The 21275-nt window shown below is 39.6% G+C and overlaps 1 protein-coding gene across 1 annotated transcript in view; it reads left to right on the plus strand.

Annotated features, from left to right (window-relative positions):
• LOC132404473 (phospholipid-transporting ATPase VD-like) overlaps positions 1-21275 on the plus strand; it is a 134519-nt gene that overhangs the window by 57936 nt on the left and 55308 nt on the right. The window contains exon 3 of the mRNA XM_059988632.1: positions 17871-18205. Within this exon, the coding sequence (XP_059844615.1) occupies positions 17928-18205 (278 nt within the window). The 5' untranslated portion in view covers positions 17871-17927. The remainder of the gene's footprint in view (positions 1-17870; positions 18206-21275) is intronic.

Raw genomic sequence — 21275 nt, forward strand, 5'->3', positions numbered from 1 at the left:
CGAATTTCTGCAGACTCCCGAGGAAGTAGAGGCACTGTCGTGGTTCTTTCACATTTATATTTATTTGATGGGTTCAATACAAGTCCTCTGAGATAGTGACACCCAGGAGTTTAAGGTTATGGACCCTCTCCACCTCTGATTCTCTGATGAGTACTGTCTCATGGACGTTCATTTGGTTTCCCTCTCCAGAAGTCTACAATCAGTTCCTTGGTCTTATTGACATTGTGTGATTAGAACACTCAGCCAAATTTTCAATCTCCTGTTGTATGCTGATTCATCACCACTTTTGATACGGGCCACAACAGTGGCATCATGTGCAAAATTGTATATGGTGTTGGAACTTGATCCTCCTAGACTGCTGAATTCAATATCTAAAACTATAAGGGATGTACATTGAATTCTCCAGCTTCTGGTAATTCCCTCTCTGTCCCTTCCCTCATCCCAGTTTCACTCTGCCTCCTCCTCCAGCTGCCTGTCACCTCTCTCATGATTCTGCCTTCTTCTACTACACGTAGTGCTTTCCCCTTACATTCCTTCTTCACCTTTCCTGCCCATCCCCTCCCTGCATCCCCTCCCCCCCCCCCGATCTTTCCTCTGATTGGTTTTTCACCTGGCACCTACCAGCCTTCTCCTTCCCACCCTCCCCCACTTTCTTTATATGGCCCCTGCCCCCTTCCTCTTCAGTCCTGACGAAGGGTGTGACCCAAAACGTTGACTGCTCGTTTCCATGGATGCTGCCCGACCTGCTGAGTTCCTCCAGCTTGTTATACGTGTTGCTTTGACCACAGCATCTGCAGTGTGCTTTGTGTTTAAGGGATGTATACTCAGTTGACACTTTTAAATGCCAGCTTAAAATGTATTTATTTAACCTTGCTTTTAACCAACATCTCTTTGTCTTTTATTTTCTTGTTTGTAATTTTGTCCCATTGTAAAGCACTTTGAACTACATCATCTGTATGAAAAGCTGTCTATTACTAAAGTTCGCAAACACGAGGAAATCTACAGATCTGGAAATTCAAGCAACACACACAAAATGCTGGTGGAACGAAGCAGGCCAGGAAGCATCTATAGGAAGAAGTACAGTCGACGTTTCGTCAAGACCCTACGGCAGGACTAAATGAAAGAACAGATAGTAAGAGATTTGGGAGGGGGAGGTCGGAAATGATGGGAGAAGACAGGAGGGGGAGGGATGAAGCTAAGAGCTGGAAAGTTGATTGGCAAAAGGGATACAGAGCTGGAGAAGTAAAAGGATCATGGGATGGGAGGCCTAGGGAGAAAGAAGGGGAAGGGGAGCACCAGAGATAGATGGAGAGCAGGCAAGGAGTGATTGTGAGAAGGACAGAAAAGAAGAAAAAAAGGGAAAAATAATAAATAGATTGAGGCATAGGGTAAGAAGGGGAGGGGGACATTAACGGAAGTTAGAGAAATCAATGTTCATGCCATCAGGTTGGAGGCTACCCAGACAGTTGGAGGTGTTGTTCCTCCAACCTGAGTGTGGCTTCATCTTGACAGTAGAAGAGGCCATGGATAGGCATACCAGAATGGGAATTAAGATGTGTGGCCACTGGGAGATCCTGTATTTTCTGTCAGACAGAGCGTAGATGTTCAGCGAAACGGTCTCCCAGTCTGCGTCGGGTCTAACCAATATATAGAAGGCTGCACCGGGAGCACCGGACGCAGTATATCACAGCAGCCCACACCCGGCACTTCCCGTTTCTACCTCCTATCTGACCCACACCCCACACTTCCCGTTTCTACCTCCTACCCGAGATCCACAAACCTGCCTGTCCAGGTAGACCTATTGTCTCAGCTTGCTCCTGCCCCACCAAACTCATTTCTGCATACCTCAACACTGTTTTATCCCCCCTTGTTCAATCCCTTCCCACCTATGTTTGTGACACTTCTCACGCTATGAATTTTTTCAATGATTTTAAGTTCCCTGGCCCCCACTGCTTTATTTTCACCATGGATGTCCAGTCCCTATATACATCCAGCCCCCACAAGGATGGTCTCAAAGCTCTCCACTTCTTTTTGGATTCCAGACCTAACCAATTCCCCTCTACCACCACTCTCCTCCATCTAGTGGAATTAGTCCTTATTCTTAATAATTTCTCCTTTGGCTCCTTCCACTTCCTCCAAACTAAGGGCGTAGCCACGGGCACCCGTATGGGTCCCAGTTATGCCTGCTTTTTTGTTGGCTTTGTGGAACAGTCCATGTTCCAAGCCTATACTGGTATCCATCCCCCTCTTTTCCTTCGCTACATCGACAATAGACAATAGGTGCAGGAGTAGGCCATTCGGCCCTTCTAGCCAGCACCGTCATTCACTGTGATCATGGCTGATCATACACAATCAGTACCCCGTTCCTGCCCTCTCCCCATATCCCTTGACCCCGCTATCTATAAGAGCTCTATCTAACTCTCTCTTGAATGTATCCAGAGATTTGGCCTCCACTGCTTTCTAGGGCAGAGCATTCCACATATCCACCACTCTCTGGGTGAAAAAGTTTTTCCGCATCTCAGTTCTAAATGGCCTACTCCTTATTCTTAAACTGTGGCCTGTAGTTCTGGACTCACCCATCAGCGGGAAAATGCTTCCTGCCTCCAGCGTGTCCAATCCCTTAATAATCTTATATGTCTCAATCAGATCCCCTCTCATCCTTCTAAATTCCAGTGTATACAAGTACAGTCGCTCATCTGGGTATACCGGATGTATACAACTGCATTGTCACTGCTTCCTGTATGTATGTTGGGCTCATCGACTTCATTAACTTTTCCTCCAACTTTCACCCTGCCCTCAAATTTACCTGGTCCATTTCTGACACCTCCCTCCCCTTTCTTGATCTTTCTGTCTCTGTCTCTGGAGGCGGCTTATCTACTAATATCTACTATAAGGCTACGGACTCTCACAGCTACTTGGACTCTTCCTCTTCCCACCCTATCTCTTGCAAAAATGCCATCCCCTTCTCACAATTCCTCCGTCTCCGCCGCATCTGCTCTCAGGATGAGGCTTTTCATTCCAGGACGAAGATGTCTTCCTTTTTTAAAGAAAGGGGTTTCCCTTCTTCCACCATCAACTCTGCTCTCAAACGCATCTCTCAAATTTCATGCACATCTGCTCTCACTCCACTTGTCTTCACCTACCACCCCACCAGCCTCCGGGTTCAACATATGATTCTCCGTAACTTCTGCCACCTCCAACGGGATCCCACCACCAAGCACATCTTTCCCTCCCCCCACCTTTCTGCTTTTTGCAGGGATCGCTCCCTATGCGACTCCCTTGTCCATTCGTCCCCCCCATCCTTTCTCACTGATCTCCCTCCCAACACTTACCCTTGTAAGTGGAACAAGTGCTACACCTGCTTGTATACTTCCTAATTCACCACCATTCAGGGCCCCAGACAGTCCTTCCAGGTGAGGCAACACTTCACCTGTGAGTCGGCTGGTGTGATATATTGCCGGTGCTCCCAGTGCAGACTTACATATATTGGTGAGACCTGACGCAGACTGGGAGACCGTTTCGCTGAACACCTATGCTCTGTCGGCCAGAGAAAGCAGGATCTTCCAGTGGCCACACATTTTAATTCCACATCCCATTCTGATATGTCTATCCATGGCCTCCTCTACTGTCAAGATGAAGCCACACTCAGGTTGGAGGAACAACACCTTATATTCCGTCTGGGTAGACTCCAACTGATGGCATGAACATTGACTTATCTAACTTCTGTTAATGCTCCCCTCCCCTTCTTACTCCATGCCTTATATATATATATATTTATTTATTATTTATTCCCTCTTTCCTTCTTTTCTCTCTTTTTCCTCTCTCTGCCCCTCTCACAATCACTCTTTGCCTGGTCTCCATCTCCGCTCCCCTCCCCCTTTCTTTCTCCCTAGGCCTCCCGTCCCATGATGCTTTCCCTTCTCCAGCTGTGTATCCCTTTGCCTAGCAACTTTCTAGCTCTTAGCTTCATCCCTCCCCCTCCTGTCTTCTCCTATCATTTTGGAACTTCTCCTCCCCCACCCACATTCCTATCTTTCTATCTATCTAAGACATTCTTACTATCTCTTCTTTTAATTAGTCCTGAGGAAGGGTCTTGGCCTGAAACATCGACTATACTTCTTCCTATAGATGCTGCCTGACCTGCTGCGTTCCACCAGCATTTTGTGTGTGTTGCTATTATTAAAGTTATTGTTATTATAAATTGTTTGTGGGCTTGTAAAACAATTCAGGATGCCCTGAAGTGACTTAAAAAGTGTTGTGTAAATGCAGGGTATTTTCCCCCACCCCCATATTTGTTTTGTTCAGTGGTTAGCAAATTTAACAGTTTGGGGTGCAGAGATGTACGTTGTAAATGCAGAAGCTGGTAGTATATTGAACTCCACTAACCAAGTTCAGTTTGATGTAGTCAGTGAAACACATATATATGCAGCTATGTCGTGCAGATACCATTACGCAAAGGAGATATTTATGACTCATATTTTGAACTTCTTTCCTGGGAACTGGATCAGGATCCTAATTGGAAGTATGTGTAAAATGTTTGTACTCTGTTGTCATATTTTACTATCAGGTCATAGTGAACTTTGGAATAAATGTGGAATAATTTGAGATGTCTCTTGTGTCCATAATCTGGATCTCACTATATATTTGTCGATTTGCCAATGAAGTCTGGCTAAAGGGTTAATAAGTTGAAGCCTGTCAGATTTCCTGCAGATTGCAAAAAGAAGCTTTGTCTCATCTGTTCTTGAAGGATTTTAACCAAATCCTTCGAGGTAAAAGAATGTTACTAACCAGTAAAATATTTAGCTTCCCTTTTGCTTGTCCCTTTTCACACCTCTTTCCCCACCAGACATAATAATTTGCAGAATTATTCATCTAGTGAAGTTACAATTTTAGGATGTAATTTGTGATTGCACACTTAGGAGGTCATAGGTTGACAGTTCTCCGAGGGAGAAGGAATTTCCTTTGTTGCCGTTAGTTAATGAAGCAGATGGTGGAAGATGTACAGCTGCAGCTGTGAATTGGAATGAACTCACTGGTGTTCAGAGATGTTTCGCACTCTGCCCGTCCATTTATGTACCAAGGTTAAGGCAGATGCTTTCATCAGAGAATTTCCTTGCTTTAAGTTTCAAGACCATATATTTTATGTTCTAAAAAGCATTTTCAAAATTTGAATATGATTAAATTGGCAGTGAATTATATTGATATTTGAATTGACATCAGATACAGGTACTTTAACATATTTTGGTTTGTCTCAATTGTCTCAAAGGTTTGATTTTGTGGGCATTTAGGCTGTTCAGAGTGTGTAGTATTTTCACTCAGTTTAACAGTAGAGAAAATAGCTTTGTCAAAAATATTGTCAGATGTTACAGATTAGTACAAAAACATCACTCACATGCCCAGGAGGTGATTTCATATGTGAGAGCATTTCAGTTTCAAAAAATGGATGGCAGACTGTGATCTTTGAGATGTTGGCACATCTGCTGGCTGCTCACTGATCTGCGTTTAGCTACTGGCCGTTGTGAAATCTGTTGTAAGCATTCTCTTCAATATAAGAGGGTACAAAGCTTTTGCAGGCATACAATTCATTAGCACTGATTCTCATTCTACCGCACTACTTAACTACTGATGTACAATTGATGTAAAGGGGATCTCTTCTCCCTTAATACTGCAGTCAAGTGTCATTCTGAATTATGGAGTGGTGATTTTAGCATTCAACTGGATTGCTAAAGGCAATACAAAAAGGGTCACGCTGAAAATAGCAATTTATAAGTAACTTCTATTGGAAAGAATATTTAATGTGTTGGACTAGCTTATCAGGCATCTGATTCTTAAAATTAGGGTTTTAACAACAGTTTTTAAAACGCAAGTATCTTTTTTTTAAAAAGGCACATTTTCAGAGAGGATTTTTATATTAATTAACTGTAGCTAAGTCATTTCCGTACAGAAATCTATATATCCAGAGAGTTCTTTTTTAAAAATTGGATACAGGTTTACAGCTTTGTATAATTGCTGCTTTCTACTTAGATAGCTCTTGGTGATAAATAGACGACATAAATAGACAACATTTATATACCTTGTGATCCTCTCAGATTAAAAATCAAGCCTGCAATTCTTTTGACATTTTACATTTGAATGTACTGATTTGATTGATTTTTGGAAATTGTGGTTATTTGATGCTAAGATTGAACGTATGAGAAACGATTTTCTTGTTTTATTGCGCCATCTACTGGAATACGTAGGTTATATCGTGTCATTCAATTTCAAAATGGTTCCATTGATATATGTAGCATTTTTATCTGCTTTGCCTCTTAATTCAGTTTATGACATCATTTCAATGAGGTGTTTATACTTTATGTGAATTTATCACCACAAATTGAATGGAAGAGTTTGTGGAGCTGCCACACTGGTATTGCAATAACTGTGAGTCATAAGTCAATAAGTGGATCTTCATTAAGCAGCTCGAGTGATGCAGTAGTTTCATTCTCGCATTAGTGGGGTATAGGTGCAGAGTTAGCTATTGTGACATTTTATCTTACCTTGTCTGTTTACCCTCCTTTACAATTCACCAGAGTGTTAAATGGATTGTGAGAAACATAAACCAATGCAGAAACTGAGAAAATACTATGTTATCAATATTCCACAAGCAGCTGCTTTCAGTCTATATAACAGGCAAACAGTGGGTCAATGAATGTACCTCTGTGACAAGAGGGACACATGAATGGTCAAATAATTCACTTACTATTGATTAGAATATACCATTATCACCAGCCCTATTATCTCTGAGACATTTTTCCTTCTTTTGTCTCAATCGTCCTTTCGATCTGAGTATCCGTTTCTACAGATAATAAGGTATTTAATGCCTTTATTCCTAAAAGAGATATTTTATCATCTGTATTTAGAAAAAATCCTGGACAGAGGATTCTCACTTAATTTACCTTAACATCAGATTTTGCAGATGATAGTTTACTTGAGGCTTTCTTCTCTCTACCATCTATCCAGTTCAAAGTTTGGACATCATCAGTGTCTTTATTTTGAATGTTAAAAGACTTGCAAGCCCTTTCAGTACCCTTGCCAATCATCTTGAAGTTACTGATGTGTATTTTATAGGTCATGACATTCTTTGACCTTAGACTTTATCTTCTGATCACTCTTTGGCAGAACTTCATCGGATGATCTGGATATCTATAGAATATGAGGGGTATGGATAGGATAAGTAGCCAGAATCTCTTTTTCTGGGGCGGGGTGTCCACTGATATCTGTGAGGTAAGTGGCGAATATCTAGAATTAGTTGCCAAGGGGAGGTGATGGAGGTAGATATAACTACAATGTTTAAAAGGTGTTTGGACAGGCACTTGGATAGGAAGGGCATGGAGCGACATGGGCTTAATGCAGACTAATGTGATGGGAATAGATAGGCATGATGATCGGTATTGATTAGGTGAGCCAAAAGAGCTAATTAATCTGTGCTATGATTTCTAAGGCTACAGCCAATGCTCCTGAGGAAGTCAAAAGAGCTTTGTTTAACAAAGATAAAAGAGACCCCATCCACATGCCAATGTCATTTTAACTCTACTTCTCATTCCCACATTGACTTGTCTGTCTTCTGCCTACTCTATTTATGGAGCAACAAAATGCAAAATGGAAGAGCAACATCTATGTTCCACTGTGTTAACTTGAAACACAATGGTATAGATATTTTCCAGTTTCAGGTTACTCATCGACTCGAGGGGCCGAATGGTCTACTTCTGCACCTATTGTCTATTGTCATGCCCCCTGTGCTCTCCACCCATATACACTTGTGCTCCTGGTTTCCCTCCCCCTTTTTTAATAGCTCCCCTTCCCCTCCTGTCATCCAGTTCCTTCAACCCCTTCACTATCTGACTACAGCTATTGCGAACTAGCCTCTATCCCACTCCCCTACCTATGGCTATGTATTGGCAATTTTTCCTATTCTCTCTCAGTCTCGATGCAGGGTTTCTGCCCAAACCATTGACCTACACATTTTGCCTCCACAGAAGCTCTTTCACAGTTCTATTTTGTTAACTTTATGCAACCACTGGTGCCAGCTCTTTGTATCTGATATGGAACTAAACATCCTTGATCCTCTTCTTTCTTCCACAAAATCATCTCTCAATGGATTTGCAATAGAAAAAGATATGAATTTTTGAATTCTCCTCCATCAATATTTCTATTAATACTTTATGAATTGCTGGTTTGCAGCAATTGCTCTAAATAGAACAATCCATTTTCTTCACTCATTTTGATGTAGTTCAAGAGCTGGATAAAAATTGTATACATTAAGACAGTTGTAAGCCATAAATTAATTCATTATGTACATACTATGAAGTAATTAAATGCCGTTCTAAGATGTTCCTTGTTTTGAATAGTTTACAATGTGCACTTTTTGAATTTATTAAATAATTGTCCCAGCCTTCAACATAACCTAATTTTTATTGCAAAATCATTTCATAATTTTATTTGTACTTTATTATTTTATACTGTTGTTTCATTCACTTGTCATGAATCTTGGTAAGCTTAAAACCATGGCTGCATCATCAGCACCCTGTGTACACCCAGCTGTGGCAATCAATTGACCCGGTCTCCTCTGGATTACTTTTTACATTTTGTTGGATTTTCCCTTTTTCTGTTCCATCACCTTGGGAGGATTCAGTGCAATCAGAATGTACCAGCTTCTGAAATGAAATATCTAGCTGCCGCAATGGTATTTGATTCCCTTCCCAAGGCTTTGTCAGGAATTTGTGAAAATCAATGGTACCTTCAGACATTAAATGAAACATAAGCTTGGATCTTGTGGCATTCTCTTGAAGTATTTCAAATGTGATGGATCTTAGTGGACTCTTCACTGCAGGACCTTCCAATCTTCTAATGGCTTTTGTAAACTGATATTTTTATCAGGGCAGGGAGGGGGAGTTCTGTAATGTTTGTATTATCTTCTGTAGTTCTTCCCCACTGTAGCTATAGCATCGACGCTCTTGGTATCTCTCCCACAAGCATATTTTAATTTTTTTTTAATGGTACATTTCAGCTCTGCCATGTCTTTCAAAGCCCTTTCTAAGGAATCCTACATTCAATACTAATGTGCAGATATCCCTCTAAGTTCTTCCAGAACCTTCATCCTTCAACTATTCTTTATGTTACATCGTAATTCAATAAAGGTTAGAAGCAGACTGGAAGATGGAAATCATGTTGAGTTTGTTACAATTAATCCATAGTAGCACTTGAAAGGGGCAAGCAGGTTGATCACTGCAGTTAATAGTCCATCTTTTTTGAAACTGAATGTTTAATTTTCAGAATTTGTTTTTGTTTACATTAAAATTTTGCGTATTACCACATTTATTTACATTAGTATTGCTGTTTAAAATATACATTCTGTATATTTTCTGTATGCATTCTCTGATATTAACTGAGCCTTTCCTTTCTGCTCCTGTCCTTTAACTGGTCATTATTCATCATGAGAACATAGTGTTTGTAGGTAATTTTTTTACAGGGGACTAACAATTGATAATGGTTAATACACTTAAGTTTGTGAGCTGGAATGTAAAGGGATTGAATCACCCTGTTAAAAGAAGGAAGGTCTTCTCACATATTAAGCAACGCAAAGCTGACATTGCTTTCCTTCAAGAAACTCATATTCATTGTTTTGATAACTCCCGGCTTTTGTCAAAGTGGGCGGATCAGCATTTTCATTCATCCTTTGCCGCCAAAGCTGGGGAGGGGGGGGGGGGTCTCCATCCTTATTAACTCAAATATTCCTTTTGAACTCCATAATAAGATATCTGATAAAAATGGCGTTTTATTATTGTTTCTGGTAAACTATATAATACTAAAGTTGTACTAGCAAACCTGTATGCTCCCAATTTTGATGATGTTAATTTTTTGAACGTTTTTTCTCCTCACTACCAGATTTAAACTCATACTCTCTTATACTGGGTGGCGATTTCATTTGTTGGTTAGATCCTAACTTGGATCGATCGTCCTCTGTTACTAGACAACCTACTAAATCTGCCTTAGCTATTCACTCTTTTCTCTCTAATTATGGTATCTCTGATATATGGTGTTTCCTTCATCCTACTGAGAGAGGTTATTTTTTTTTCACATGTTCACCATACCTTTACTAGAATTGACTACTTCTTACTTGATAATCAACTCATTCCATTTGTCTATTCTTGTGATTATCAGAGTATACCTATTTCTGACCATGCCCCAATTACTCTGTCTTTAAATTTTCCTAGTTTCCCTCAGAGGAATAAACACTGGCGTTTTGATTCGACTTTATTATCGGATGATGATTTTCTAAAATTTATTAAGGATCAGATAACCTTTTATTTTAACACCAATACATCACCTGAAGTGTCATCCCAGATTGTCTGGGATGCCATGAAAGCATATTTGAGGGGTCAAATAATCTCCTATACAGCAAATCATAATAGAAAGTTCTGTGCAGATCGATTAGACCTCATTAATCAGATTAAAGAATTGGATCAACTGCATGCTCAAACTAGGAACCCTGAACTATACAAGAAGCGTGTAGAACTTCAAACTAAATTTAATCTTCTGTCCACCCAACCTGTCGAACGCCAACTTCTTGAAAGTAAGAGTCACTTTTATATTCATGGTGACAAATCTGGTAAATTTCTAGCCAATCAGCTGAGGCGTTCCAAAGCCAAACAACATATTACAAAGATCCAGAAGGAGAATGGAGACTTTTAATCGGATCACTTAGAAATCAATGACGCATTTAAAAAAAATTATTCTCGACTTTATTCCTCTGAATCTCTAAATGAGAATATCTCTGTTGACCAGTTTTTTAAATAATCTGAATATTTCTTCGCTTTCATCTGATTTTAAAGCTAAACTTAATGTGTCTATATCATCAGAAGAAATATCTATTGCAATTTCTGCATTGTCTTCAGGGAAATCTCCTGGACCTGATGGGTTCCCCGTAGAATTCTATAAATCATTCTCTTCACTTCTTTCTCCTCAGTTATTCTCAGTATTATCTGATACGTTTAATTACGGTAAATTGCCACCCTCTTTTAATGAGGCATCTATTATTCTTTTATTAAAAAAGGGTAAAGACCCAACAGAGTGTTCCTCATATAGGCAGATTTCTTTGCTTAATGTTGATGTTAAAATCTTGGCCAAAGTTTTGGCTTATAGATTAGAAACTGTTATTCCCTCTATTTCTGAGGATCAAACTGGTTTTATTAAAAACCGTCTTCCTTTTTTTAACGTACGGCGTTTATTTAACATTTTATATTCACCTCCAACTGGGATTCCTGAATGTGTTATTTCCCTCGATGCGGAGAAAGCATTCAATCGTATAGAGTGGAACTACCTTTTTGCAGTTTTAGAAAAATTTGACCTCGGTCAAAGTTTTACCTCTTGGATCAAATTGCTGTATCTGTGTCCTACTGCCTCTGTTTTGACTAATTTTCAGAAATCCCAGTTATTTAACCTCAAACGTGGCACCCATCAGGGATGCCCTTTAAGTCCCTTTCTCTTTGATTTGGCTATAGATACTTTGGCGATAGCATTTCGAAATTGTCCCGAATTGACCGGGATTTGGAGAGGGGGTGTTAAGCATAAAGTTTCTCTTTATGCTGATGACTTATTACTTTTCCTTTCAAATCTGTCTACATCCTTACCTCCAATGTTTTCACTTCTTGATCAGTTTAGCCAGGTCTCTTTGCCAATCTTTCATATACTATAAAACAGAGTCTGTTACAATGGTCACCTCTATCTATGTCTTTGGTAGGTCGTACTAATGTTGTTAAAATGTATGTTCTCCCTAAACTTTTATATTTATTTCAATCAATCCCAATTTTTATTCCTAAATCTTTTTTTGATTCCTTAGACTCTATTATTTTGTCATATCTGTGGAAGAATAAGCGCTCTAGAATTAATAAAGTTTATCTCCAAAAATCTAAAAAGAGGGTGGCATGGCTTTACCTAACTTTTGTTTATATTATTGGGCAGCCAATATACATTGTGCTACCTTTTGGTCTTTTTTCCATGGCCAACCCGAGTGCCCTAATTGGGTGGCAATGGAGTTGAGTTCCACTGAAGAATTATCTATCTCTGCACTTCTTGGCTCTGTCCTCCCTAGTAGTTTGTCCAGATTAATAGTTAATCCTCTTGTTAGACACACTTTGCGTATATGGGCTCAGTTTAGGAAATTCTGTGGTTTCCATGGTTTTGCCTTTTCTAGCCCTATCTTACATAATCACCTTTTTTTTACCTACTACGTATGACTCAGCATTCCATGATTGGTATAGGAAGGGCATTAGACATTTTGAAGATCTTTTTATTGATAATTGCTTCGCTTCTTTTCAATAGCTCTCTGCTAAGTTCAATCTGCCCAATGCTCATTTTTTTAGATATCTCCAAATTAGACACTTTATTAATCCTTTAATTCCTAACTTCCCTGAAATGCCTGAGAAAAACGTTATGGACTTATTTCTTTCTATTAATCCACTAGGTAAAGGTTTAATATCATTTATTCGTGATATATTAGCAGCCTTACGACTTGCCCCTGTGGATAAAATTAAAATGGCATGGGAGCATGATTTAAATACCTCCTTATCTGATGAGAATTGGGACTAGATTCTCAAATTGGTTAATTCAACCTCTCTTTGTGCTCGCTATTGCCTTTTACAGTTTAAGATTGTTCATAGAGCCCATATGTCTAAATCTAAATTATCTTGATTTTACCCTAACATTAGTCTGCTTTGTGATAAATGCAAAAGGGGCGAGGCCTCTCTCATTCATATGTACTGGTTTTGTCCTAGCTTGGAGAAATTTTGGAAAGATGTCTTCTTAACGTTATCGTATATTCTGAATCACCACCTAGAACCTAACCCTTTAATTGCTTTGTTCGGTTTCTGGAGTGAGACAGATTTACGTCTGAGTTCGACTAAGTGTCGAATATTATCTTTTGCTTCTCTCCTGGCTAGACGTTTAATCCTCCTTAGATGGAGAGATGTTGCCCCGCCCACGCATGTTCAATGGATTAACAATATTATGGCCTGCTTAGAACTTGAAAAAATTCATTATTCAGTTCTTAATTCGGATTTAAAGTTCCATAAGGTCTGGGGACCTTTTATTGAGTACTTTCATAACCTTCCTCTTAACTAAGGTTTTTTTTCGGTCCCTTGCTTTCAGCTCCTTTTTTTATGGTAGTAGGCATTAATATCTTCTGTTGCTAAGTGTATTTACAGTTTTGGCGGTTTGATTGTCCTGATTTATATTCTCTATATTGTGTTGTGGTTGGTCTGGAGTTTTTTTTGTTGCGGGGCTTGGGGAGGATACTAAGTTTACTTGCCTTCAATTTGGGTGCTTTCTCAATTATCTTTTTTGTACCATATTATTATTGTATGTTTATTTTTGCACTGTATCAATGTTCTTCATTTTGATCTGGTTTTTTTTTATCTGTAGCGATGTAGAAAATGTATTAAAAACTAATTTTAAAAAAATGTAATTCATAATAGATGCAAGATGTGTACTAAATTCAGCAGGAAATTTTGGGGAATCCTCGTTACCCAGAGAATGTTGAGAACATTCAACTTGCTGCTCCATTGCCACAGTGAGGTGAAGACCATCAATGCATTTGAGGGGAGCCTTTGAGCAGTGGTGACAGAAATAGAACAATATGTTAAATAAAAACAAACTAGTGGAAGCACTTGGGTCAAGCAACATTTGAGCAGCTAATGTTTCAACACAGACCCTTTGTCAGAAGTGGGGAAGAGAAATCAGTTTTCAGTAGCAGAGGAGGTGAGGCAGGTAGTGGGGTTCCTTTTTCTAGCAACATATCACACACTAAAACATAATCTAATTCTAAACTTTAACTGCTACTCTACCTGCTACATCAACCTATTTGGTCTTGCATAATCTTCATCACTATCCCTGTTTTTGAGAAGTAAGCTTACTTAGTTCTGAAAAAGGTTTTCCTAGATCTCTTTCCAGAGATACTGCCTGACTGGTTTTATCATATTCTGTTTTAATTTCAGTTTTACAGCATCTAATTTTAATTTTCATGGAATTTTATGTTGATGGACTGAGGCATTTTGGTGAGAGAAAACTTACTTTTACCATAAGCACTGGTATTAACTGTGTGGCCTACTTCTGTTATAAAATGCTGTATATTTTCTTTTGTATTGCCTTTTTCAATGTAGATAAATGAATCACAAATTCCCACATTATCAGCAGGGGGCACCAAGCACTTAATAAATAGTTTAATTATTTCAAACATGATCATTGTTCATGAACATTGGACATAACAATTTTTTTGTTATAATGCAGTTGACTCTATATTCTATAGAGTCTGTAGAGTCAATGACATTATAACAGAAACTTATTAGTATTCACCCAGCTTCTTAAAATTGGTTAATACTTCTGACTTTCAAGGACTCCAGAAAATAGTGGGTCACAGAATCACGGGTTAGAAGCTGCATTGTGCCAATTCATCGTGTACTTTTGGAAATATTATATCTCTATTTGGTCACTACTAGAGTGTTATTGTAGTTGTCACATTCCTTATTGCTTCCAAAAAACTTGCATGAATGTTGAAGGTCAGCGAGTTCATAGTTAATAGAAATATTAATAATAATAAACAAGCACCAGTCTTCAAACTATTTCTACTGTCTTCTATACTTGCATTGTAAGAGCTTCCATTCCACTTTTAGCGGTACAATAAGTATTGAACAGCCTTTATACAGCAAGGTCACTACCCATTATGACATGGGCAGAGAAATGACATGAATTTTAGTTCATGGAAATGTGAGGTGTTGCATGTTGTGTGGTTAAATGCATGCAGTAAATGGCAAGACCCTTAAAAGCATTGATGTACACAAGATCCTATTCATAGCACTCTGAATGTGGCAAATAGATAGGATGCTAAAGAAGGTGTTGGGAATTCTTGCTTTTATCGGTTCGGACATTGAGTACAAGACTCAGGAAGCCACACTGCTGACGTATAAAACTATAGTTGGGCCACACCCAGAGTATTATGTACAGATCTGGTTGCCCTGTTTCAGGAGGGATATGGAGGCTTTGGAGAGGATGCATAAGAGATTTACCAGGGTGCTGTGTGGATGAGAGTGCAATTGCTTTTAGGGGAGGCTGGACAAACTTGGGTTACTTTCTCTGGATGTTCAGATGTTAAGGGGAGAGCTGGAAGAAGTTTATAAAATTATGAAAAGCAAAGATAGGGTACACAGTCAGAGTTTTCCCAAATGCAGAAATTCCAGATATTAAAGGCATAAGTTTAAGGCGAGAGAGATAAAAGTTTAAAGTAGAGGATGATTGTTTTTTAACACAGAGATTGTCAGATGCCTGGAATACACTGCCAGGGGTAGTGGTGGAAGAAGAAATTATAGTGGCATTTAAGAGACTTTTAGGTAAACACATGCAGGGACTGGAGGGCTACAGATCATGAGCAGGCAGAAGGGATTACTTTAACATCATGTTCTGAAGTCAGAGGCCGACGTGCCTACCCCTGTGTTCTACTCTTCTGTATTCATTAGGTTAACATTGTTAATTCCAAACATTGCCCTGTTTTCTCTGGCTCACGTTGTACAAGGCCTCACAAATTTAAACTTTTCTTAATTGACCAGTCAGAGACCACAAGGGCTTTGTAGAATGTCCTGCTTAGTCCAGCAAACCTGTTTTACTTGGAACAAAGGACAGGTGCCATCATATCCTCTCTGCTCTGGCAAAGGGACCCTGAACATATTCTCTGCAGCTGCCCAAAAGCCTTGGAAGAAGGCCATTACCGCTGGTGCCACAACCAGGTGCTGAAGGCTGTGGCTGAAAATATCCCCTTGGCCATTAAAAACATCGAACATCTCCACCAACCTAGAAAACCCTTAGCCTTTGCCAAAGTTGGAGACCAATCACAATCTCAGCCCAGATCACCAGCAAGGTAGTTTGCCATAGTGTCTGACTGGCAAATGAAAGTCGATCGTAGAAAGCAATTGAAGTTATCCACAGAATCTGCTGGAGGAGCTCAGCAGGTCAGGCAGCATCTATGAATGGGAATAACCAGTCAACCTTTTAGGCCGAGACCCTTCATTGGGACTGATGAAAGGTCACTGCCTGAAATGTCGACTGTTTTTTCCCATCCATCGATGCCACCTGATAGGCTGAGCTCCAGCATGTTCTAGCTATTGCTGTAGATTTCCAGCATCTGCAGCAACTCTTGCATACTGGGTGGGCTGCTCAGGACTGCACACTGATCTGGACTGACTGTCAATGTGGAGTAGCTACTGGTAGTACACAACAATCACATATTCTCGCAATGCCCATGGTGGTACAGACCTGAGCACCTTATTGCAGGGATGAGTGGTTGCACAACTTGCTTTGACCTGCCGGACAGAGAAGTTCACACACACACACACACACCTCTCTGCACCAAACTGTGGGCAATACATTGCTGCAGGAGTGCCAGTAGAGGGTAAGAGGTTAAGTTCCTATCACAGTAGAACACAGCCAGGTAGATGTCTGCTTCAAGTTTGGGGATGGGTACCTACCTATGGATTGGATAAATAATTGCTCTGCATAGCACCAAGCAGAGCACTTTGCATTAAATTAGTTTAGGATTTATATCTAAATATAGTGATATTTCATTTTTTTTTTAAAAAACAGGTGTTGATGTATTTATAAGAGTTAATGGTCTATAATCAAGATGCTTGAGCTCTGGAGACCAGTAGAGTTTTTAGTTAAGATAAGTTTATGAATTTTCACTTAACCCATAATTTCCTTGTGTTGCCAGGTATTCCTGGCCTTTTGTAAAGCCAAGGTTACCCAAAACAAATATTTTTTGGTTAACAGGTTAAATTTACAGTATATTGAGAATATTTATAAACAAAGGCAGTGTTGGCACTTTTGTTCTGACCATCAAGATTAGCACCATTAATTCCTTCTAAAACAATGATACAAGGTGATTGCATCAGTACAGATAGAAGTGATGTTTTTATGTTCTTAGAAAAAAATATTCCTTTTCTTTTTCATTGGATGTTTGTCTCTTTAAGGGTTGCCTACCCTGAAGAAGTTTAGATCTTTTCTTTGGATTCAGTGAAACCCTCTCTCACTGCTCCCCCCTGTGATCTCTGCTGCCCTCCGACACTTCGACCATGTACTCACCCAGACCCACTACCACAGCCACGTATCCTTCCTGGGAGCTTGTCTTTGCTGCCATCTTGTGCCTCATGGCTCCACTCTGCTCTCCCACTGAATTCCTTCTTTTCCAGCTCTTGACCTTTCCCTCCCACCTGCCTTCACTTATCACATTCCAGCTAAACTCTTTCCCTTCCCCCACCTTTTTTCTTAAGGCACCTTCCCCTGTCCTTCTCAGTCCTGAAGAAGGTTCCCTCCTGAAATGTCAACTATCTATTCATTTCCATAGATGCTGACTGATCTACTGAGAGTTCCTCCAGCATTTTGTGTGTGTGGCTTTTAAAAATCTGTTTAATACAAAATGTTTGATTATCAGTAAATAAAATATTTCATCTTCTGCTGTGTGGGAGCTTTGTGGAGAATCTGTACTTGTGAAACTTTTAAAGAAAAAATTTTTGTATAATAGTCCTTCTTCATTTTATTCAATTGATCTGCAATTTACACTTCCTCTTCAGTCTGGAACTTCTGCTGGACATTTCTGTTTTTCTCTCAGTCTCAGTCATTTTGTGTTTTTTTCAGAATCAAATGAGCTTAAGTTGTTATTTTAGCTAGAATTTAATAGCAGAATTGAAACATGTATTTATAAGTTATGTAAGATTCATTCAAAGTTTCAATATTTAACTCAGCAAGAACCATTTGATTTGATTTTTTTCTTTGTGGTTTTTTTTTCGCAGTTGAGTACTGGTTGGTCCAGGCTGTCTGGATTTACCAGCCTGTTACGATTTATAAAGATGGCAAACCCTATCCAGTGGGCTCGTTACAGATGGCAGAGGCTGCTCTCTACAGATAGGAGGAATAATACGTACACTTCATCGTCATTCTCTGGATGGTTTAAAACATCTCAATCGCAGAAAACTGGTCACAAGCATCGAATTGTAATTCCTTGCCTTGGTATATTCACTGAAGAATATGAAAAGGTCATCAAAAATTACATGACCAATAGGATTCAAACAACAAAGTATACTTTACTGAACTTTATTCCAATGAATTTATTTGAGCAGTTTCGAAGGTAATGTTTAAAATTCAATTAACTTAGTCTACTGTATTTGACATTTTCTAGTGTTAATCCTAAAAGTAAGTGTATTATGTCAGAAGTAGCGTGTTAAGAGATTTGTCAACGTGACTGTGTAAAGGTTCAAAGCTTGATTTTATTGTCAAAGAAAGGCATATACAACTCTGCTAGCTATTAAGTACAGAAAGACCATGGGTGTCGATGGATGAAAGAAAGGACATCAACTCTCCCTCGCACCCCCACCACCCCAGCACAAAAAAGAAACAAAACTCGCAAACCGCAGAAGTCGTCCCACCCACCCCCAGTCATTTGCAGAAAAAAATCAGTAACAAGAACAGTTGCTGACCCTGCCACTCGCACAATATGTGTTTATAGACTGAGGTGGATTGCTTTTCTTTTGGCATTCAAGAATTAGTAATACCTAAGAGCAATAAGAAGGCCTGCCAACTTGCGATGATCTTGTCTACCTTTCTGAGTATCAGGATGGTGCAGATTTTGGAGTACAGTAATCTATGTTTCCTCATTTTTATGTTGAGGCCTATCACCGCTCTGAAATGCAAGTCCTTTCTCTTGAATTACGGCCAGCTTGTACTTCTGAAACCCTCTGCTTTTTCATGGCAATAGAACGACATCAACTCAAAGTATAGTTGCTTTTGATTTTTTTTTCTAGCCTGTTTCACCTACTTTGGTTTTGACCTGCTTCTACACATTTTAGATTATTACCATATCAATACCAGTATCCATTTTGCTTTGATTTTTATGTTAACTGTATCTCCTAATTTGATATAATTTGCAAAAACAGATATATTCTCTTAATAGCTATTTCAGTATCATTGATGCATACAAGGAACAAAATTATCTCAAATAATTAATTGCTGTTTCATTTTAAAATTCCAGACATCAATATTTGCTGACCAGGGATATTGTTATTATGGTTTAGAGACATAGAGAAACAAACCCTTTGGCCCATCTAGCCCATGCTGAAACTATTTAAACTGCCTACTCCCATTCACTTGCACCAGCACCCTAGCCCTCCATATCCCTACCATCCCTGTACCTATCCAAAATTCCCTTAAACATTGAAATTGAGCTCACATAGATCAATTGTGCTGGCAGCTCATTCCATACTTATGACCCTCTGAATGAAGAAGTTTACCCTCATGTCCTTCTCAAATTTTTCACCTTACATCCTTAATCTATAACCCACCCAACTTCAAAGGAAAAAGCCTGCTTGCATTTACCCTATCTATGCCTCTCATAATTTTGTATACCTCTATCAAACCTCCTCTCAATCTTCTATGTTCTAAAGAATGCAGTCCTAATTTATTCAATCTTTCCTTATAACTCAGTTCCTCCAGACCCAGCAATATCTTTGTAAATTTTCTCTGCACTCTTTCAACCTTGTAGGTGACCAAAACCCCACACAATGCTCCAAATTAGGCCTCATCAACATCTTAAAGAACTTGAATAAAACATCCCACCTTCTGTACTCAATACAAACAAAATGCTGGAGGAACTCAACAGGCCAGGCAGCATCTATGGGGGGAAAAAAAATACAGTCGACATCTCAGGCCGAAACCCTTCAGTAGGACTGGCCTGCTGAGTTCCTCCAGTATTTTGTTTGTGTAGCTTGAATTTCCAGCATCTGTGGATTTTCTCTTGTTTCTGTACTCAGTACATTGTTTTATGAAGGCCAATGTGCCAAAACTTTCTTTACAATCTTATCTACCTGTAATGTCACTTTCAACGAATGATATACCTGTATTTCCAGAACCCTTTGTTCTACAACACTCCTCAGTGCCCTACCGTTCACAGTGTAAGACCTACCCAGGCTGGTCCTCCCAAAGAGCAAAACATCACACTTGATTGCACTTAATTTTATCTGCCATTTTCCAGCCCATTTTTCCAGCTGATGCAGATCCATCTGCAAGCCATTATAGGCTTTCTCACTCTCCAGTACACCCCCAATCTTGGTGTCATCTGCAAATTTGCTGATGAAGTTAACCACATTATCAACCAGATCATTGATATAGATGACAAACAAACAATGCACCCAGCACTGATCCCTGCGGCACACCACTAGTCACAGGCCTCCAATCAGAGAGGCAAACCACTCTCTGCCTTCTCCCCTAAAGCCAATGCGTAATCCAATTTACAACCTCATCCTGACTGCCAAGTGACTCCCATGCGGGGCCTTGTCAAATGCCTTGCTAAAGTCCATGTAGACAATATCCACTGCCTTGTTTTCATCAACTTTCCTCATAACTTCCTTGAAAAACTGTATAAGTTTGTTAGACATGACCTACCACACACGAAGCCATGCTGACTATCCTTAATTAGTCCATGTCTATTCAAATACGTACATATCCAGCTTCTTATAATACCTTCCAAAAACTTTCCCGCAACTGATGTCAGACTCATAGGCCTATAATTTCCTTGTTTCTGTTTAAAGCCTTTTTTAAACAGTGGAACAACATTGGCTATCCTTCAATCCTCTGGTACCTCTCCCATCAGTAAGAATGTTTTTAGATATCTCGGCTAGGCCCCTAGCAATTTCTGCACTTGCCTCCCCTAGGGTCCGAGTGAACTCCTTGTCAAACCCTTGGGATTTATCCACCCTGATTTTCCTCAGGGTAACAAACGCCACCTCCTCTGTAATCTGTTCAGAGTCCATTATGTTGATGCCACTTTGCCTCACTTCTACAGACTCTATCTGTCACCCAATTCGTCTGTATCTCCCCCATCGGTTTTGGCTCCACACATGGATTACCATTCTGGTCTTCCAAAGGGTCAATTTTGTCCCTAGCAATCCTGTTGCTCATACCATACCTGTAAAATCCCTTAGGATTCTCCTTCACCTTGTCTGCTTGAGCAACTACATGCCGCCTTTAGCCTTTCCGATGTCTTTCTTAAGTGTTCTTTTGCATTTCTTTTACTATATAAGCACTTAATTTGTTCCTACTTGTCTAAACCTGTTGTGCACCTCATTTTTTCCCTTAAGCAGGCCCTCAATATCACTTGAAAACCATGGTTCCTTATACTTGTTACTTTTACCTTTTATTCTGAC

Source organism: Hypanus sabinus, chromosome 14 (assembly GCF_030144855.1).
Source record: "Hypanus sabinus isolate sHypSab1 chromosome 14, sHypSab1.hap1, whole genome shotgun sequence".
Classification (NCBI taxonomy): Eukaryota; Metazoa; Chordata; class Chondrichthyes; order Myliobatiformes; family Dasyatidae; genus Hypanus; species Hypanus sabinus.